The sequence below is a fragment of the Sinohyriopsis cumingii genome, chromosome 14, assembly GCF_028554795.1.
Source record: "Sinohyriopsis cumingii isolate HCF-2022 chromosome 14, ASM2855479v2, whole genome shotgun sequence".
NCBI lineage: Eukaryota > Metazoa > Mollusca > Bivalvia > Unionida > Unionidae > Sinohyriopsis > Sinohyriopsis cumingii.
This window is the reverse complement of record NC_142974.1, coordinates 117,966,183-117,985,497: the sequence shown is the minus strand read 5'-3', so window position 1 is coordinate 117,985,497 and position 19,315 is coordinate 117,966,183. Positions and strand designations below refer to the sequence as shown.

General features: G+C 35.8%; 1 protein-coding gene across 1 annotated transcript; it reads left to right on the top strand.

Annotated features, from left to right (window-relative positions):
• Positions 1 to 3,428: 3,428 nt before the first annotated feature.
• LOC149784692 (protein fem-1 homolog B-like) lies at positions 3,429 to 13,879 on the top strand. The gene is made up of 2 exons (XM_089932730.1): positions 3,429 to 3,568; positions 6,376 to 13,879. Exon 2 carries the CDS (start codon positions 6,402 to 6,404, stop codon positions 8,274 to 8,276), a length of 1,875 nt encoding a protein of 624 aa, XP_089788856.1. The 5' UTR covers positions 3,429 to 3,568; positions 6,376 to 6,401; the 3' UTR covers positions 8,277 to 13,879.
• Positions 13,880 to 19,315: the final 5,436 nt, after the last annotated feature.

Sequence of the window (19,315 nt, the reverse complement as noted above, 5' to 3'; positions counted from 1 at the left end):
ATTCGTTATATTCGAATGCATTTGGAGCAGACTTAGATGTACCAAGGATATACTGACAAAATGACAAATGAGCTTTTACAATATCATTGACATCATAAATACTAGCTTAATAATAATAATAATAATAATAATAACAACGATGATGATGCAGATAGATAGATAGATAGATAGATAGACAGACAGACAGACAGACAGACAGATAGATAGATAGATAGATAGATAGATAGATAGATAGATAGATAGATAGATAGATAGATAAAGAAACATCAGAGTAAGTAAAGTCCACCTAATGTAACTGGACTTTAATTTGTGGAAATGTGCCAATTTGGGCTGCTAAGTGTGTGAAAAATTAAGTTTGGTCTCTAGTTTTACTGTCAGGTGACTGGGAACACGCTACAAAGTGCCGGTCTTTATTTCTGAAATAATACGTCGACTGAAAAAACAAAAATCATATTACGTTGTAGGGCTAGCAGGAAGTTAAAAATACTTATTTAAATATGATATTTGCACAGACAGGCCGACGAAAAAACAGGCCGTTACAAGCTCACAAAAATTGTAAAAAGTCGCTAGCATTTTTTTTGTTGTTGTTGATGTTTTTGTGTTTTTATTTTGTGTATTTGTTTTAAATAAAACACCAACAACAACAAACGACTGCAAAAGGTGCATAGTATAAATTTGCAGCTTTTCTGCTGAATAGCTCCCTTTTGTCCATGTCCATCTCTTGAGTTGTTTCCCTTTTTCACGGAAAGGGTTATTGCAAGGCATGAACTAATTCGTAGCTATTTTTTCTGGGCTCTGTCTACATATTTCTCTTCTCAGCCATCTCTCTTGATAGTTGACTTGCAAACGTCACCTCTTCAAGTTTTAGAATGTGACTTGTTATCTTTCTTTACAACCCAGAAATGTGGATACAATAATCAAACTGATATAATAATAATGATGATGATGATGATGATGAAAATAATATCATCTCAATTTATTTTAGAAACATTGCATATTGATGCTAGATCTGCTCCTTTCCATAACAAACACGTACTGTACTAGCGAATATTTTCTTTTCAAAAGCAATCAAACTTAAAAAGAAACAATATCGTGTTGCCCCCCCCCCCCCCGTGTTGTACCCTAAGGTGTGTTCATGTGCTGTACTAGCATGACGTAATATTTTTATTTATTATTATCGGTCATACACTATTTTTATATACACTATGTTATATATTTTTTTACAATATATAGCACCATTTTATCTCTTGTAAGCGATATTGTGTCAAAGGGTAAAACTACCAATTATAGTACTAATACTGACATCACCGAGTTATCTAGAAATGTGAAATGGAGCATACCGTGTTCATTTCGGCCATAGTTTAAAGATCAGGCAGATGAACTATTTGCATGTATTTTTTGTTTGGATCAAACATGAAGCTTGCACATTTTGCACATAGGATAATTACATCCTAACAAAGATCTCCTAAATTAATACCAAGTTCTGAACCAGAGTTAGCTATCGAATTTAATATTAAGCCAGCGAAAATAAAACAAAATTTCATTTCCTCGTTTGTATCGTCCTCCGATACATCAAACATAGGTTACGTATTTTGGACTTGACCTTGTCCGAAATCAAATTCACTGTGGACCTGACTAGGGACATTGTTTATATTTTGTAATCAAATAGTACATAGTTAATGTTTTTCTATGAGTGTAAAGGTTAAATATTAGGATCACTATCAATAAAGTAAACATGTTTGTTCTATGATATTGGTATTCTCTCATGAAAAACTTGTTGTACCTGATGTCCCCCATTCTTTTTATATTAAATTTAATAGATTTTTTTTTTTAAAAATCTAGTTGCAACTTCGAATTTTCTAAAAATGAACCTTGGACCTATATCCTAGCTCTGCTTTTGTGTCTTAGGTTAATTATATAATCTTGTTTACATGAAAAATTATTCATCCTTGCGATAACCTCAGAAACAGAATTATTTGTATTGTTGTTTATGTGGAATTTAAAAAGTGCTTAATACTACTATTGAACAGAAATGTTAATTTTGAATTGTCTCCCCTAGTATGCTATGCCAACTAACCAATATCAAATAACAGCGGTGCATTGTACGTTGTCTGAAAATGGTGGAGGCAGTTGACTTGAACCGGATATTTTGTAAATTTAATGTCAAAATGACGACTGCGTACCAGAGAGAAGCTGTTATAGGTGTATTTGAGGGAAAGGATGTAATTGTGCAATCACAGACCTGCAGTGAAAAATTGCTTATTTAGGAGTCCATTCCAGTTATGTGTTCCTATAGTCTCGATGTTGTAGGAGCATTTTTAAAATTTGAACAACTTGGATTTTGACTGGATATGTGGCTTGCCGCAGCATCGAATGAAATTCACAGACCCGAAGCACCCATATATTTGAACGCCCTGCTAAGGTGTTGATAGTTTTGACACATCAGAACCTTGGCGATGAGTGAATTGAAATAAAGACATATTGGATTATGCTATTGTTATTAATTGGAAGAATGTTAGCACATCATCGCATTTCAGGCAACCAGTACATTAGTACATACAACACTACAGGAACATCATCGCATTTCAGACAACCAGTACATTAGTACATACAACACTACAGGAACATCAACATATTCAGTGCTGGACCTTATTTCGAACACCAGTGGAATTTAATTAGGACTGGTGAAAGAACGTTTTGGACTATATGGGACATCAGTTCTTTTAAAATTTTCACGTTGTAGCCTAGGGAAATAAATTATTGGTCTTTTCGCTCTTTTCTGTTACTTAGTTTAAGACCAAAGGGTCGTAATATAAGAGAGAGAGAGAGAGAGAGAGAGAGAGAGAGAGAGAGAGAGAGAGAGTAGCAACAGGGGATGATTTTTTTCATGATTAAAGAATATATAAAAATGGAATGTTTTCTGCATAATTTGAGTGTGCAGATTTAAAAAATGAACCCATCTTTATGATATCTTTCCAAATAAATTCACAGGAAGCATTCAAACACATGTACCATCCACCATTTTTAATACTGAGAAAACGTTAATCTTGATCGCCAGTGCTCTCTAGCGGCGTCCTTGTTGCGAGAGAGAGAGAGAGAGAGAGAGAGAGACCCACTCGTTCTAAAAATACATGTCGATGGTAGTTATTGGTAACGTTATGGGTACATTTGATTCATATACAATACTGCTGTAAGTTTTCTTGTAGTAGACCAGAGAACTATCAAACAAATATATTGATTTTAGTGTATGCATCCGTCTATACCAAGGGCATATGATTGAGATAATTTGATATCTTGCGGTGTAAGTTTGCTAGTGTTGTTTTCTGTGCTTTAAATGTATTTAACGGAGCGCAGTAAATAAGGTTTTATCGAATCAAGCTAGCCGTAAGGTGCTCAGGAAGAACAAGGAAGTCATAGGCTCAGTCGCAAAGAAGAAGATAATATAAGAACGGAGTAGTCTGAAAAAGAGGAAAATGTCAACGTGTAGGCTTCACATAGGGATCACTCAACACAGATGACAAAGTAATATGAAAGAAGATGATGTAATTAGAGAAGAATCAACACATAGGTGGGACACATGTATACACATTCATGTGGCTTAGGTGTACTATACATACATACATACATACATACATACATATATATATATATATATATATATATATATATATATATATATATATATATATATATATATATATAACACAATGATTTATTGAGATACATTCTACGGGTTTTGATAGGGAAATTATATGGAAAAGTTATAATAGGTTTGTTTGTAACCGAGGCACAGGTTTATACACGAGGTACTTGCATGAAGGAACTATCTTTTAAATCAGTATTGACCCTTCCAAGAAATAAGTGAAAATCAACTCTAGATACGTCGTCTGTTTACAAAATATCGCGGTAGATAACTGTGTTATATTTTAGGTTGAGAAGTACGGCAACCACGTTACACTGGGGAGAAAATTTACAAATTCATAAAAATTTTTTTACGGCCTTCTACTTAAAATGTACATACTGCAGTTTAATAACATAAACTATTTGCGACTTAAGACATTAATCTCTCGTTTAGAGATCATAATGTAAGATAGGCATAAATGACATGTTCCTTTACATTTTATCTAATCATTTTTTTCACCGTAACACCCGTAGACACACAATGTAAGGTTCTTTCGTACTTGTTTGGAAGCTCTTCCTGTATTTGTTAGTAGATGGCTTGAGCGTGAGACAGCATATAAATGTGATAACAATGTATCGTTATGGAGATTTTCAGTAATATTGCATCCTCAGAAAGCGCAGCATACATGCAATGGTGTATTGTCAAAGTGATTCGAGCTGATATATTTCAGCCTATATATCCGTTTGAAAATGTCTTACACTACGTTGCATGGAGAGAGATAAGAGTTTAATTGACGTAATGGATATGTTCCGACATGTCTAATGAACGAATGATACGTAAGCAATATTTTTGGTATATAGTATACAACCTAAAATGTTCCTTATGTGATTGACAATTAAAATTTCCATATCCGAAAAAAAAGTGTTGCGCTTTGAACTGACATATCAGCTTTCATTTGTGTAATGATACATTTAAGGACGAATTATTGACGGTAATTCATTTTCACATTCAAAGCTGGTGCAGTGGAAACAAGCTGCCAAAGACAGAAGTAAACCAGTTGAAGATTATTGTAAATGGAATGATAAATAGAAAGAAAGAAAGAAAGAAGAAAGAAAGAAAGAAAGAAAGAAAGAAGCGCGGCCAGGATGTTGCTAGACAATACACTTGTTCTGCGAGTTGGTTCCGTCAACACATTTCTGATTGAACCACACTGAGACAGTGTTACTTATTTAGTATCGAGATATATGCAGATGCTTTGCACCTCTACGGTTTAGGATTCAATCCCCGGCTCCATCACAAACGTCAGCAATCACAAACGTCTGTAATGTGGTGTCTCATCTAAAGTTGCTTATTTTCTGGGTACCCGGTTTTCACCACAAAACACTATGCCATCATAAACGTCGTAATCAAAAACGGCTGCAATGTTTTCTCCCATCCAAGGTTGCTTATTTTCGAGGTACCCGGTTTTCACAATAACAAAATACTTCACGACAACATCTGTGCCATCGAGTGTACTTTTATGTGCAATCGGTGTAAAATAAGTAAAGTTTACTCTTTAAATTTGATTTTAGTTTGTTACGAGTCTAGACTCTTGCAAAAGGTAACAGGAAAGAGTGACAAGCTTTGTAAAATTTAACAAATAATTTATTTCCCTAGAATATCAAGTAAAAATGAGGAAAACAGAACTTACGGTTTTACGAATCAAATACAAAAATAATCCTAGAATTAAAACTAGAAGTCCTAGTAATAAAATGTTCTGAATGAAACTGAGTTCAAATCCCGATGAAATCCAAAATGGAAGAAGATGACGCCTGCGAAGTTCCTTGTTGAATCACACAAAATTTCAACTCAAACTGGTCACAACATATGTTTGGACTGAATAATCTCTATAAAGACAACAGTTATACACAAGTTTAAGACGCAAAACAGATTCCCGGATGATGGTCAACCCTCTAGAAAAATTAGAAGTGTTTTAATAATATACACATGCTTGACATCACATAGTCTAGGTATGGCCTTGAATCCACCTAATGAATCTTACTCTGAGAAATAATAAAAAAGTAAAAATAAAAAATTGTTTAGCAAAACAATGACTGGTTCTGAATCAAGGTCAGAAACTAGACACAGAGTTTCTATTATTAGGGTGTTTAACAATAACAGGTCAAACAGAACTGAACTGAATTTCTGGAGAATGTCAACTTCCACCAAATAAAGTTACATTACAATAACATGTAATACAATTTAAAAAAAAAAAAACTAACAAACAAACTAACAAACAATTAAAATAAATCAAATATACATAACAAATTTAGATTTTCAAATTATGACTTAAAGTTCAAAAAGATATTATTTGGAGCAATACGTCCAATTGAGGCCAACGAATGTATCCGAATGATCCAATTTATTCAATATCCGAGTTGTCAAGGGTATTGCATGAAAAAGAACGTAAACTAGCTGCCTTTGCGAAACGTTTTATGCACATTCCATTGTTTTACATGAGGTAAATATACGATTGTATGTTATGCTTCTATCCTTATCTGTCCATCCGTTGCATGTTAGTTAAGTTTTGTGTTTAAATCATTTTTCAGGTCCTGTGGTGGGGCATACGTGTATAATGGGAACATTATTAACTAACTGTTACTTTTCCGATCTGTTCTGCAGACTTGCAGTAAATGTTAAAATTTAACATGGTAATGATTTATACATTTCAGGCATTTGGAATAATTACTAAACCGATTATGTTACATTTCCAGAACTCGTGTCAGAAAGAGTCCAAAATATGAATAAGAGACAGATATATCTTAATGAATTGAAAAAGAAAGTCTACTTTGCTGCAAGAGATGGGAGAACATCGGACTTGAAAGTTCTCCTTGCAAATGGGGTGACAGGTCGGATACTGAAAGAAACTCTTAACCAGGGAACGTCCGAACAAGGGCATTATGTTACTCCTTTGATTATTGCCGTCATCAATGGGCACGAAGACATTGTTCGTCTGCTTCTAAGTTTATCTGAAACCAACATTGAACTCGGAGGAGATATATGTACCGAGAACGAGTTGATAAAAAATGCCAGTCCACTTTGGTGTGCAGTCCGTTATCACCGTCTGTCTTTGGTCAAATTGTTGCTTCAACACGGTGCAGATATCCATGCTCCAACAGAAACAGGCTCCACACCATTACGTCCTGCGTGTTATGATGGAAGTTTGGAAATTGTCAGATATCTTTTAGATTGTGGCGCTGATATTAATTCACGCAATAAATGGGGCAACACGTGTCTAATGATAGCTGCCTACAACGGACACGTTACAACCGTGCAATATTTATGCGAAAAGGGAGCTGCTGTGGACAGCATAGATGGCAGTGGTTTGACAGCTCTTCATTTTGCCTCAGAACGCGGTAATGTAGAGGTTGTAAAATGTTTAGTCTGCATTGAAAGAGCTGGAATACATATGACAGATAATCTGTCATTTACTCCAATTATGAGAGCGGCTGAATTTGCCAAATGTGATGTAGTGGATTTCTTTGTTTCTGAGAAGCTTTACACGATGGAGGAAGAAATACAAGCACTTGAGTTATTGGGCTCGAGGTTAGCGATACCAGATATAGATGACCTTCAGTTATTTTTGAAATATTATAGAAGGTCATTGGACATGAGGGACAAATATATGATATACAAGACAGACTCTCTTCAAATAGCCGCCTATGGGAACTACACTGAATGCAACACGCTGAAAGATCTCGAGCGTATTCAGGAAGATGATTTTTTACTTCACATGGAGGCATTAGCAATACGAGAAAGAATATTAACCCCGACTCACAAAGAATTTGTAGAACAGCTTAGATACATGGCTGCCGTGTATGCAGACAAAGGAAGGATGAATGTGTCACTCACCCTTATCACACATGCGGTTTTGTCGAACCAAATACAGAACAAACATGTCGACGAGCTTCTAGAATTTCTCTGCGAATACACCACTGATTTGTTCAAAGACGATAGAGTACCAGCATTTAACGACACATATCAATTGCTTCCATTACTCCTCTTAGAACTTAGAAGAAACAATGAAAGAAAAGACGAGATCGAAAAGGTGGAAAGAAATATTGAAACCTACATCTGCTGTGTTGGAATGTGTCTACTGTGTGCGAATGACGACAAAGAGTTCATGCTACTTCGCTCTGAAATAGTTAAGTTTCTCAGATTTTACCCTACGCTAAGAGATGGTTCCACTCCACTGCACATCGCTGTCTCGAGTAGAGATTCAGATAATTGTCTTACTAAATCAGGTGTTGTCCTATTTCCTAATATTTCCGTCTGCGAGGAACTAATTCAATGTGGAGCTGATGTCAACAGTACTGACAACAACAGAAATACTCCGTTACACAAAGCTTCTCAACTCGACCATTCATGTTTCGATGCGCACACACAAAATCGAATCCTGAAGACCTTAATCCGTTCAGGGGCTCATGTGGACGCGACCAATGCCGACGGCTTGACCGCATTTCAGTGTGCAAGAAACATTGTTGCTAAAGTTGTTCTCAAACCCTCAACGCTGCCTCTGAAATGCTTGACTTCTAGAGTTATTATGAGAAATGGGATAGCATACAAATACACCGTTCCGCGTTTACTTGAAAGTTTCATTGAACTACATCGCTGAGAAGAAATTGTCATATGATAAAGAGTTAAAGATTTGGATGAAACTGGTAATGCCACGAATTTCAACAGTCCCCAAAGTTACAAAATATCAACAGGAATTGAAATTGTTACAAAAACCTTTAAATCTAAGTATATCATTTACATATTATTACAAATACGTTTTACAAATTGTATGTGTCTGCCTCAAAGAATAAGTCCTAAAGGAACGTTAAAAAACTGTTTAAAATGAAGGAAACGAAATGTCTTATATAATTTCAATTATGTCATCTGTATTTTATTACAATCATGCTATCTCTGTATCATTACAATCGTGTCATCTGTATAATATTACAAACATGCCATCTGTATGTCATTACAGTCATGTCATCTGTATAACATTACAAACATGCCATTTGTATGTCATTACAGTCATGTCATCTGTATAACGTTACAAACATACCATCTGTATGTCATTACAGTCATGTCATTTGTATAACATTACAAACATGCCATTTGTATGTCATTACAGTCATGTCATCTGTATAACATTACAAACATGCCATCTGTATGTCATTACAGTCATGTCAAATGTGTATCATTACAAGAGTGTCATCTGTATATCATTACAACATGCCATCCGTATGTCATTAGAGTTATGTCATCTGTATAACATTACAAACATGCCATCTGTATGTCATTACAGTCATGTCATTTGTATAATATTACAAACATGCCATTTGTATGTCATTACAGTCATGTCATCTGTATAACATTACAAACATGCCATCTGTATGTAATTACAGTCATGTCATATGTGTATCATTACAAGAGTGTCATCTGTATAACATTACAAACATGCCATCTGTATGTCATTACAGCCATGTCAAATGTGTATCATTACAAGAGTGTCATCTGTATAACATTACAAACATGCCATCTGTATGTCATTACAGTCACATCAAATGTGTATCATTACAAGAGTGTCATTTGTATAACATTACAAACATGCCATCTGTATGTCATTACAGTCATGTCAAATGTGTATCATTACAAGAGTGTCATCTGTATAACATTACAAACATGCCATCTGTATGTCATTACAGTCATGTCAAATGTGTATCATTACAAGAGTGTCATCTGTATAACATTACAAACATGTCATCTGTATGTCATTACAGTCATGTCATATGTGTATCATTACAAGAGTGTCATCTGTATAACATTACAAACATGCCATCTGTATGTCATTACAGCCATGTCAAATGTGTATCATTACAAGAGTGTCATCTGTATAACATTACAAACATGTCATCTGTATGTCATTACAGTCACATCAAATGTGTATCATTACAAGAGTGTCATTTGTATAACATTACAAACATGACATCTGTATGTCATTACAGTCATGTCAAATGTGTATCATTACAAGAGTGTCATCTGTATAACATTACAAACATGCCATCTGTATGTCATTACAGTCATGTCAAATGTGTATCATTACAAGAGTGTCACCTGTATAACATTACAAACATGCCATCTGTATGTCATTACAGTCATGTCATATGTGTATCATTACAAGAGTGTCATCTGTATAACATTACAAACATGCCATCTGTATGTCATTACAGTCAGGTCAAATGTGTATCATTACAAGAGTGTCATCTGTATAACATTACAAACATGCCATCTGTATGTCATTACAGTCATGTCATATGTGTATCATTACAAGAGTGTCATCTGTATATCAATACAAGAGTGTCATCTGGAGATGTTTACAAGAGTGTCATTTGTATATCAATACAAGAGTGTAATCTGTATATCACTGCAAGAGTGTCATCTGTATATCATTACAAGAGTGTCATATGTATATCATTGCAAGACTGTCATCTGTATATCAATACAAGAGTGTAATCTGTATATCATTACAATAGTGTGATCTGTATATCATTGCGAGAGTGTAATCTGTATATCATTGCAAGAGTGTCATCCGTATATCATTGCAAGAGTGTCATCTGTATATCATTACAAGAGTGTAATCCGTATATCATTACAAGAGTGTCATCTGTATATCAATACAAGAGTGTCATCTGTATATCATTACAAGAGTGTAATCCGTATATCATTACAAGAGTGTCATCTGTATATCAATACAAGAGTGTCATCTGTATATCATTACAAGAGTGTCATCTGTATATCACTGCAAGAGTGTCATCTGTATATCATTACAAGAGTGTCATCTGTGTATCATTGCAAGAGTGTCATATGTATATCATTGCAAAAGTGTCATCTGTATATCATTACAAGATTGTCATCTGTGTATCATTACAAGAGTGTCATCTGTATATCATTACAAGAGTGTCATCTGTATATCATTGCAACTCTGTAATCTATATATCATTACAAGAGTGTACTCTGTATATCATTGCAATAGTGTCATCTGTGTATCATTACAAGAGTGTCATCTGTATATCATTGCAAGAGTGTCATCTGTATATCATTGCAACTGTGTACTCTGTATATCATTACAATAGTGTCATCTGTCTGTATATCATTGCAAGAGGGTCATCTGTATATCAGTACAAGAGTGTACTCTGTATATCATTGCAAGATTGTCATCTGTGTATCATTACAAGAGTGTCATCTGTATATCATTACAAGAGTGTCGTATGTATATCATTGCAAGACTGTCATCTGTATATCAATACAAGAGTGTACTCTGTTTATCATTACAAGAGTGTAATCTGTATATCATTGCAAGATTTCATATGTGTATCATTACAAGAGTGTCATCTGTATATCATTGCAAGAGTGTCATCTGTATATCATTGCAACTGTGTAATCTAGATATCATTACAAGAGTGTCATCTGTATATCATTACAAGAGTGTACTCTGTATATCATTACAAGAGTGTCATCTGTATATCAATGTAAGATTGTCATCTGTATATCATTACAAGAGTGTCATATGTATATCATTGCAAGAGTGTCAACTGTATATCATTACAAGAGTGTAATCTGTATATCATTACAAGAGTGTCATATGTATATCATTGGAAGAGTGTCATCTGTATATCACTGCAAGAGTGTCATCTGCATATCATTGCAACTGTATAATCTATATATCATTACAATAGTGTAATCTGTATATCATTGCAAGAGTGTCATATCTGTATATCATTGCAAGAGTGCCATCTGTATATCATTGCAAGAGTGTCATCTGTGTATCATTACAATATTGTCATCTGTATATCATTGCAACTGTGTAATCTATATATCATTACAAGAGTGTAATCTGTATATCATTGCAATAGTGTCATCTGTGTTTCATTACAATATTGTCATCTGTATATCATTGCAAGAGTGTCGTCTGTATATCTTTGCAACTGTGTACTCTGTATATCATTACAATAGTGTCATCTGTATATCATTACAATATTGTCATCTGTGTATCATTACAATATTGTCATCTGTATATCATTGCAAGAGTGTTATCTGTATATCATTACAAGAGTGTCATCTGTATATCATTGCAACTGTGTAATCTATCATTACAAGAGTGTATTCTGTATATCATTGCAAGAGTGTTATCTGTATATCATTACAAGAATGTCATATCTGTATATCATTGCAAGAGTGTCATATCTGTATACCATTGCAAGAATGTCATATCTGTATATCATTATAAGAATGTCATCTGTATATGATTACAAGAGTGCCATCTGTATATCACTGCAATCGTGTAATCTATATATCATTACAATATTGTAATCTGTATATCATTGCAAGAGTGTAATCTGTATACCACTGCAACTATGTCATCTGTATATCACTGTAAGAGAGTCATCTGTATATCATTGCAAGAGCGTCATCTGTATATCATTGCAACTATGTCATCTGTATATCACTGTAAGAGTGTCATCTGTATATCATTGCAAGAGCGTCATCTTTATACCATTGCAACTATGTCATCTGTATATCACTGTAAGAGTGTCATCTGTATATCACTGTAAGAGTGTCATCTGTATATCATTGCAAGAGCATCATCTGTATATCATTACAAGAATGTCATCTGTATATCATTACAAGAGTGTCATCTGTATATCATTACAAGGGTGTCATCTGTATATCATTACAAGAGTGTCATTTGTATATCATTGCAAGAGTGTCATCTATATATCATTACAAGAGTGTACTCTGTATATCATTACTAGAGTATCATCTGTATATAATTGCAAGAGTGTTATCTGTATATCACTGCAAGAGTGTCATCTGTATATCACTGCAACTGTGTAATCTATATATCGTTACAAGAATGTACTCTGTATATCATTACAAGAGTGTAATATGTATATCATTGCAAGAGTGTCATATCTGTGTATCATTACAATATGGGTCATATGTATATCATTGCAAATGTGTTATCTGTATACCATTGCAATTGTGCCATCTGTATATCAATACAAGAGTGTACTCTGTATATCATTACAAGAGTGTAATCTGTAGATCATTGCAAGACTGTCATCTGTATATCACTGTAAGAGTGTCATCTGTATATCATTGCAAGAATGTCATCTGTATATCATTGCAAGAATGTCATCTGTATATCATTGCAAGAATGTCATCTGTATATCATTACAAGAGTGTTATCTGTATACCATTGCAACTGTGTGATCTGTATAGCACTGTAAGAGTGTCATCTGTATATCATTGCAAGACTGTCATCTGTATATCATTACAAGAGTGTCATCTGTATATCATTACAAGAGTGTACTCTGTATATCATTGCAAGAGTGTCATCTGTATATCATTATATGAGTGTCGTATGTATATCATTGAAAGACTGTCATCTGTATATCAATACAAGAGTGTACTCCGTATATCATTACAAGAGTGTCATCTGTATATCATTGCATGAATGTCAACTGTATATCATTACAAATACCTACATGACCTGTATGACTTTTACTATATCTGTAAACAAGACATCATGTTTACAAATGATGATGAACTTAATGTACAATCTACAATCATGGACACATGTTAAACAAACAATATAGATATATAACACGACTAACTGCGGCCTTATCTGTATTCATTGAAAAGTTACTGTATGCGATAAAGCTTTTTAAAATAAATTATGTCAATCTTTTTTAAAAAGGTCTCTTGAAGGCAGATACCTATTGTCTCCTGTCCTTTAAGTGGAAGACCAATTTCGTCAATATTTGCCTTTAACAATTAAAACATTCATTGTATTATGTTGTCAGAAATATGTATGGAAGCAGAGAAGTATGGCACGTATTGGAGTTTATCCCTGAGGCTGAATCTGATAACCAACCAATGTCCATATGCATGTTTTTATATGCGGGCACAGTACATTTTATTTGAATCTAGTTAATCGTGTTACAATATATCCTTAAACTTTAACTATATCATAGTAACATGTATTATTGCCCCATCAAATGTGCTATCTCAGATAAATATGAATGATGATATTTTGCTGTAAGCATATTTTGACTATATTCAAGTGTCCCAATCTTGAATCACAAGTGACTAGATTTATTTCTGTATTGCCTGGCGATAGCTGGCGCGAAAATATGAGTTGTTAAAAATAAAAGTATAAAATGAGATCAGCGTTTGCAACGTTTGTCACTCCTTTCTTAGCCAGAGGCGCGTAATTCAAATTTGCCCATTAGTAGTTCTAAAATTTCTCAAACAAATCTCAAGCCAGACGCATCCTTGTTAATTTCCAAGAATAGTTTGCGTATAGCATGTGATGCCACCACCTGCAATGGTTCATCAAGGAAATGTTTACACATGACCTATGTACAGCTGTGTATCACCTCAAGCCTATGCGCTTGACCCAGTAATATCTGGTTTCTAGGACTGGACAATAATACTAATTTTTCAGAACACAGATTTAAAATAAATTTATATAAAGATAAATAAGTACATAGATTTAAAATAAATTTATATAAAGATAAATGTAATCTGTTGTTTGTCAACTTAATACATCTGCCTTGATATAATAGAAAATAATGTTCTTTTTTATTGTCTTTAATATTCTATAACAGTAGGTAGGTGGGTAGATGGGTGGGTGGGTGGATGGATGGGTAGGTATTTGGGTGGGTAGGTGGATGGGTGGATCGATAGGTATGTCAGTAGATATATAGGTTATTTAACAATATTTCAGCACAATACTGGCCATAAAGAGCCAATTAAAGCTGAAAGTATGGAAAGTTTACAAATTTAAATGTAAAGAAGAAAGATTGTAAAATAAGTATCTGTTGTTGGAAAATAGCTAACATCACTTTTGTCCGAATGTATTTTCTGTATGACAATGTCAAAAATGGCTCCTGGATAGTAATGGAAGTATATATATATATATATATATATATATATATATATATATATATATATATATATATATATATATATACTCATACTCGTTGGTTCATCTCTTCTTTTCTCTTTAAAAGTTCACAACATTATAGACATTAAAGTCATGAGAAATAAATAAGTAGTTTTTGCTAATTTAACACCTGTATTTTCAATGTCTTTAAGTTTTCTCTGAAATAAGAAAATAAAATTGAGTTATTCAGTTTTTGTGCCTCCTTTATGAATTTTCTCCATACATCAATGAGCACCATGGTAATAAATAATACAAACTTTACTATGAATATAGGAATGTTAGGCAACAAAATCAATTAACTATTACTAGTAAATGATAATGCCAATATTATTGTCATTATAAATTCTGTCTCCCTTTGTTTGAATGCCTGAAAGTTATTAGAAAACACAGATTTTCCGTCCTCATGTATACAGATGTGTGTGTGTGTGTGTGTGTGTGTGTGTTTGTGTGTGTGTGTGACTTAGATTTGTAACGTACCTTTAAAAAAACATTTCACTCATAACGCTACCATGTCTGCATTGTAGTAGTTCATACAGAAGTAGTGAAGTGGGGCACTCTAGGGACAATGGAAATTACCATTAAAAACACCCCTGGGTCACTCTGGGGACTATGTAAATTTAACATGGGGAAAATTGCTGGGTCACTCTAGGGACAAGGGGAATTTAACATGGGGAATAGAGTTTGGGTCTGTCTAGGGACAAGGGGAATTGAACATGGGGAATAGAGTTTGGGCCTGTCTAGGGACAAGGGGAATTGAACATGGGGGAATAGAGTTTGGGTCTGTCTAGGGACAAGGGGAATTTAACATGGGATTTTTTTTTTTTTTTTTTAAAAAATAAAAAAAAATAAAAAAATGGGGTAGGCAATTGAAAGTCTATCTCTTTTCGAGAGATTGGTGTGGCCCTGAAAAGGGCCTTTGGTTTTATATATGCCCTTAACATAAAGGGCATCTGTGACTTCTTGTCCTTAGGCTTCGTCTAATGATAGGATCATAGACTAACACTCTTTTGAGGCATCCTTGCCTCTCCACGTAAATCCTACATATCCACAAGCTGGTGGCGGTCCTATGGACAACTGTCCATTCGGATCGGACATACATCGGTATGTCCGTCCTGAACATCATTGTTGACACAAGGGTGGAAGATTCATCGTCAGTCCACATGCTGAGGCGACGAGAATAGGTGAATCAATGCAGTGAACTGCGCTTATTTATAGGTAAAGGAAGGATTGAAACGGATTGAGTTCATTGACCAATCCAAACACGCATTACAAAATTCAGTCAGCCCGCATCCAATCCGAAGAGAGCAGTCTGTGACGTCACGTGGTCTATATAGATTCGCTAGCGCCTGTGCGCAGTCAATCTATGCGACAGTTATTCAACATGACGGAAACTCAGAAAACGATCAATTGGGGTGCACCAGCAATGGAGACCACCCAAGGGAACCCGGACTTACTTTCAGAAGAGGTGAATTGGGATTTTGTGGATTTTCTTACTTCGCAAGAATTTGTTCCGGAACCTTCATTACCGCACGTGGAGAATTTTAGACAGAGACAGAAAGAAGAATTGGAGAAATTTATACAACGACAAAAGGAAGCGGAACAAGCTTTTCTCCTACAGCAACAACATCAAGAAGAAGAGGTAAGAAAAAAAAACAAGAAGAAGAAGAAGAAGCAACAGCAAAGAAACAAGGGTGTGAAAATCAAACGGTCACGGTACTGTTAGACATTTTAGCGGAGTTAAGAAGTCTGAAACAAATGTATCAGACTTCTTTATTACGACCGAAGAGAATACGACCTTCCTGAGCTAAACACTCCAACCCTGTGACTAAGCCTACCGTGCCACCCTTAGTGATTTCAACCCAATCATCAACAGTACGCTGTCCAGAAGTAGGCCTTGGCCGCGGCAAAGGCTTAAGACAGTTAAAGTTGATTGCTTAAACTCACCCCAACACCAAACACCAAAGGCCCTTTTCAGGGCCACCCACGTCTCTCGAAAAGAGATAGACTTTCAATTGCCAATAACTAAAAAAAACCCAAACATTTTACCCCATAGTACGTGTGTATGAGTGTGTGAGTGTACGTTCTTTTTTTAAAAATCAAAACTCAAAGACACTTACCTTATATAATTAATTTATTCTTTTATAAATAGTTACAATCCAATTCACAATTCACAATTCTCAACAGAACACTTTAAAAAGTTCATACACTTCTTCTGTCTCATTGTTTAGTCTCTCTGTTTTTTGAATTTCTTCACAGTCTTTTTCTCCTCTTCCTCCTCACTTTCTTCCCTTCTTTTCTTTTCCTGTTTCTTTTTCTTCACCTGTTTGTTTTCTTCCTCTTCTTCCTCCGAAGAATCCCTCTCTTCTGTTGACTCTTCTTGTTTCTTTTTTGGGAAATCTGGAGACCAATGTCATTTTTCTTGACAATAATAACAGGAATCTTGACTTTTGTCTTTTCTATCCTCTTTTTTTCTTTTTTGACGGTCTGGACACTCCGAAGACCAATGCCCTTTCATCTGACAGATATAGCAAGTATCTTGACTTTTATCTCGAAAGGAAGGAGAGTAGTCCGTCGGTTGGTCTGAAGAGAATTTTCGGATGACCCCTCGCAAAGCTCTCATGAAATGTTCGATCTGTCTAGTCTCTTCCATCGTTGTGCTCGGTTTGAGAGTGAAATGAATAGTGAAAGGACAAGACAAACACCCTTTTATATACGCTGGTCTGCCATGGCTATAAATTAGTCCATGGTGTTTAAACTTTAGTCATTTAACGTTTTGCACTCAAGATGAAACGATTCAATTCATTCAAGAAGAAAGAAGAAGAAAGTAAGAGGCAGAAACGTGATCTATCGCCTCGTACCAGGGCTGAAGTCTTGGCACAAATTCATGCCAGTGATTTTGAAGAGGAGATGAGTGAACCAGAATCCAAACCCTTTAAACAAAGTTCACCGCCCTTAGTCAACCCTGAAAAGTACTATGACATTCGAGAGACAGAAAAGCGTCCCTCTAGAAAATTTAGAACCACGGCTTACAAATACACGGTGAAGTTTATAGATTTCAAGTTCGAAGTACCGTTAGAGAAAGCAGAAGGGTTCATCACCGAGATGTGGGATTCTTTACTTACCACACTTAAGCGACAATGTCAACCCAAAGAAGACGATCGTTTGAGACTTTCCATACAACACGACGGTTTGAAATCCCCTGTTTGGACCGAGTTTAGCAGCCCTGCAGAATTGACCGCTTCCAAAGTCATGGACAAGATTCAACACGGACAACAATCCAATGACCAATTTGACATCACCGATGGAAAAGCCACACTGGACATGACCCACGTCTCTCCTCCTCAAGGGACTGGACGCAAAAAGGTCTTATTGGTGGACGACCTTCGCAACACCAAAACAAGCCTCGTCCAAATTAACAACCCTCAGGACCAGATTTGTTTAGCCCGTGCCATCGTGGTGGGACGAACCTATGAAGTGAAGCAGAACTCCTGTTGCAACAAGCCGGCCTGTCCAAAGACAAACCCTGTGGCATTCCTGAAATGCAAAAATTGCAAGATATCCTAGCTCCACGCTACACCTTGAAAGTGTACCCTCAAGAAGTACGCGGGCCTCTGTTGTTTCGAGGCCAAGATTTTAAGGATGGAAAATACATTCACCTTTATCATCACAATGAACATTTCGATACCATTACCAGTATCACTGGATTCCTGGGATATGTTTATTATTGTGAGAAATGTGACTATGGTTATAACAATCGAGAGCAACACAAGCATTGTGGATTGAAATGCTGAGGATGTTTGGCCTCTCCACCCTGTCTGAGCGAAGGACAAGAACCAGTGCATTGTTCAACTTGTCTGCGCACGTTTGTCAGCCCTGCCTGTTACCAACAACATTTGAAGACGCAAGGTTCACAGCAGAAATGTGCTTGTCAACTCCTGAGATTGTGCCCTACGTGTGGACAAGGCATACGTACCAATAATGCCAAGGCACACGTATGTTCAGGAAAGAAAAAATGTCACATTTGTCACCACATCGTGGACTTGGAACACCAATGCTACGTGCAAAAATACCAATCCCAACAAGAGAAAGAGGATGGACACAAGAAGAAAGGCATTTTCATCTTTTTCGATTTCGAATGCATGCAAGAGACCGGCGTTCACATTCCTAATTTCTGCGTGGCTCATCGAGCGTGCAAAAAGTGCATTCAAGAACCTATTTTCAGTCATTGCCCTCACTGCAGTAAGATTCCTGGAGGGCGTGAAAAAATATTTCGAGGACCGAACACGCTAGCCGATTTCGCACAATGGGTCTTAGACCCTATCGACAAGACGTGGAGCCAAGAGGACATCGAACGTTACGGAGATTGTCATCGCCAGGCCACAGTGATGGCTCACAATTTCACTGGATACGATGGACAGTTTCTTTTGAGATACTATACGGAACATGGCACCGAACGTCCTAAAGTGACTTTGAACGGAGCCAAAATCATTTTCATGCAAGTGGGACAAGTACAGTTTAAAGATTCGATGAGCTATTTGGCCATGCCTTTGAGTCGAATGCCTAAAACGTTTGGAATGACATAAATGGCCAAAGGGTACTTTCCACACTTTTTCAATACGGAAGCCAATCAACACGCCGTTCTACCCCATTTG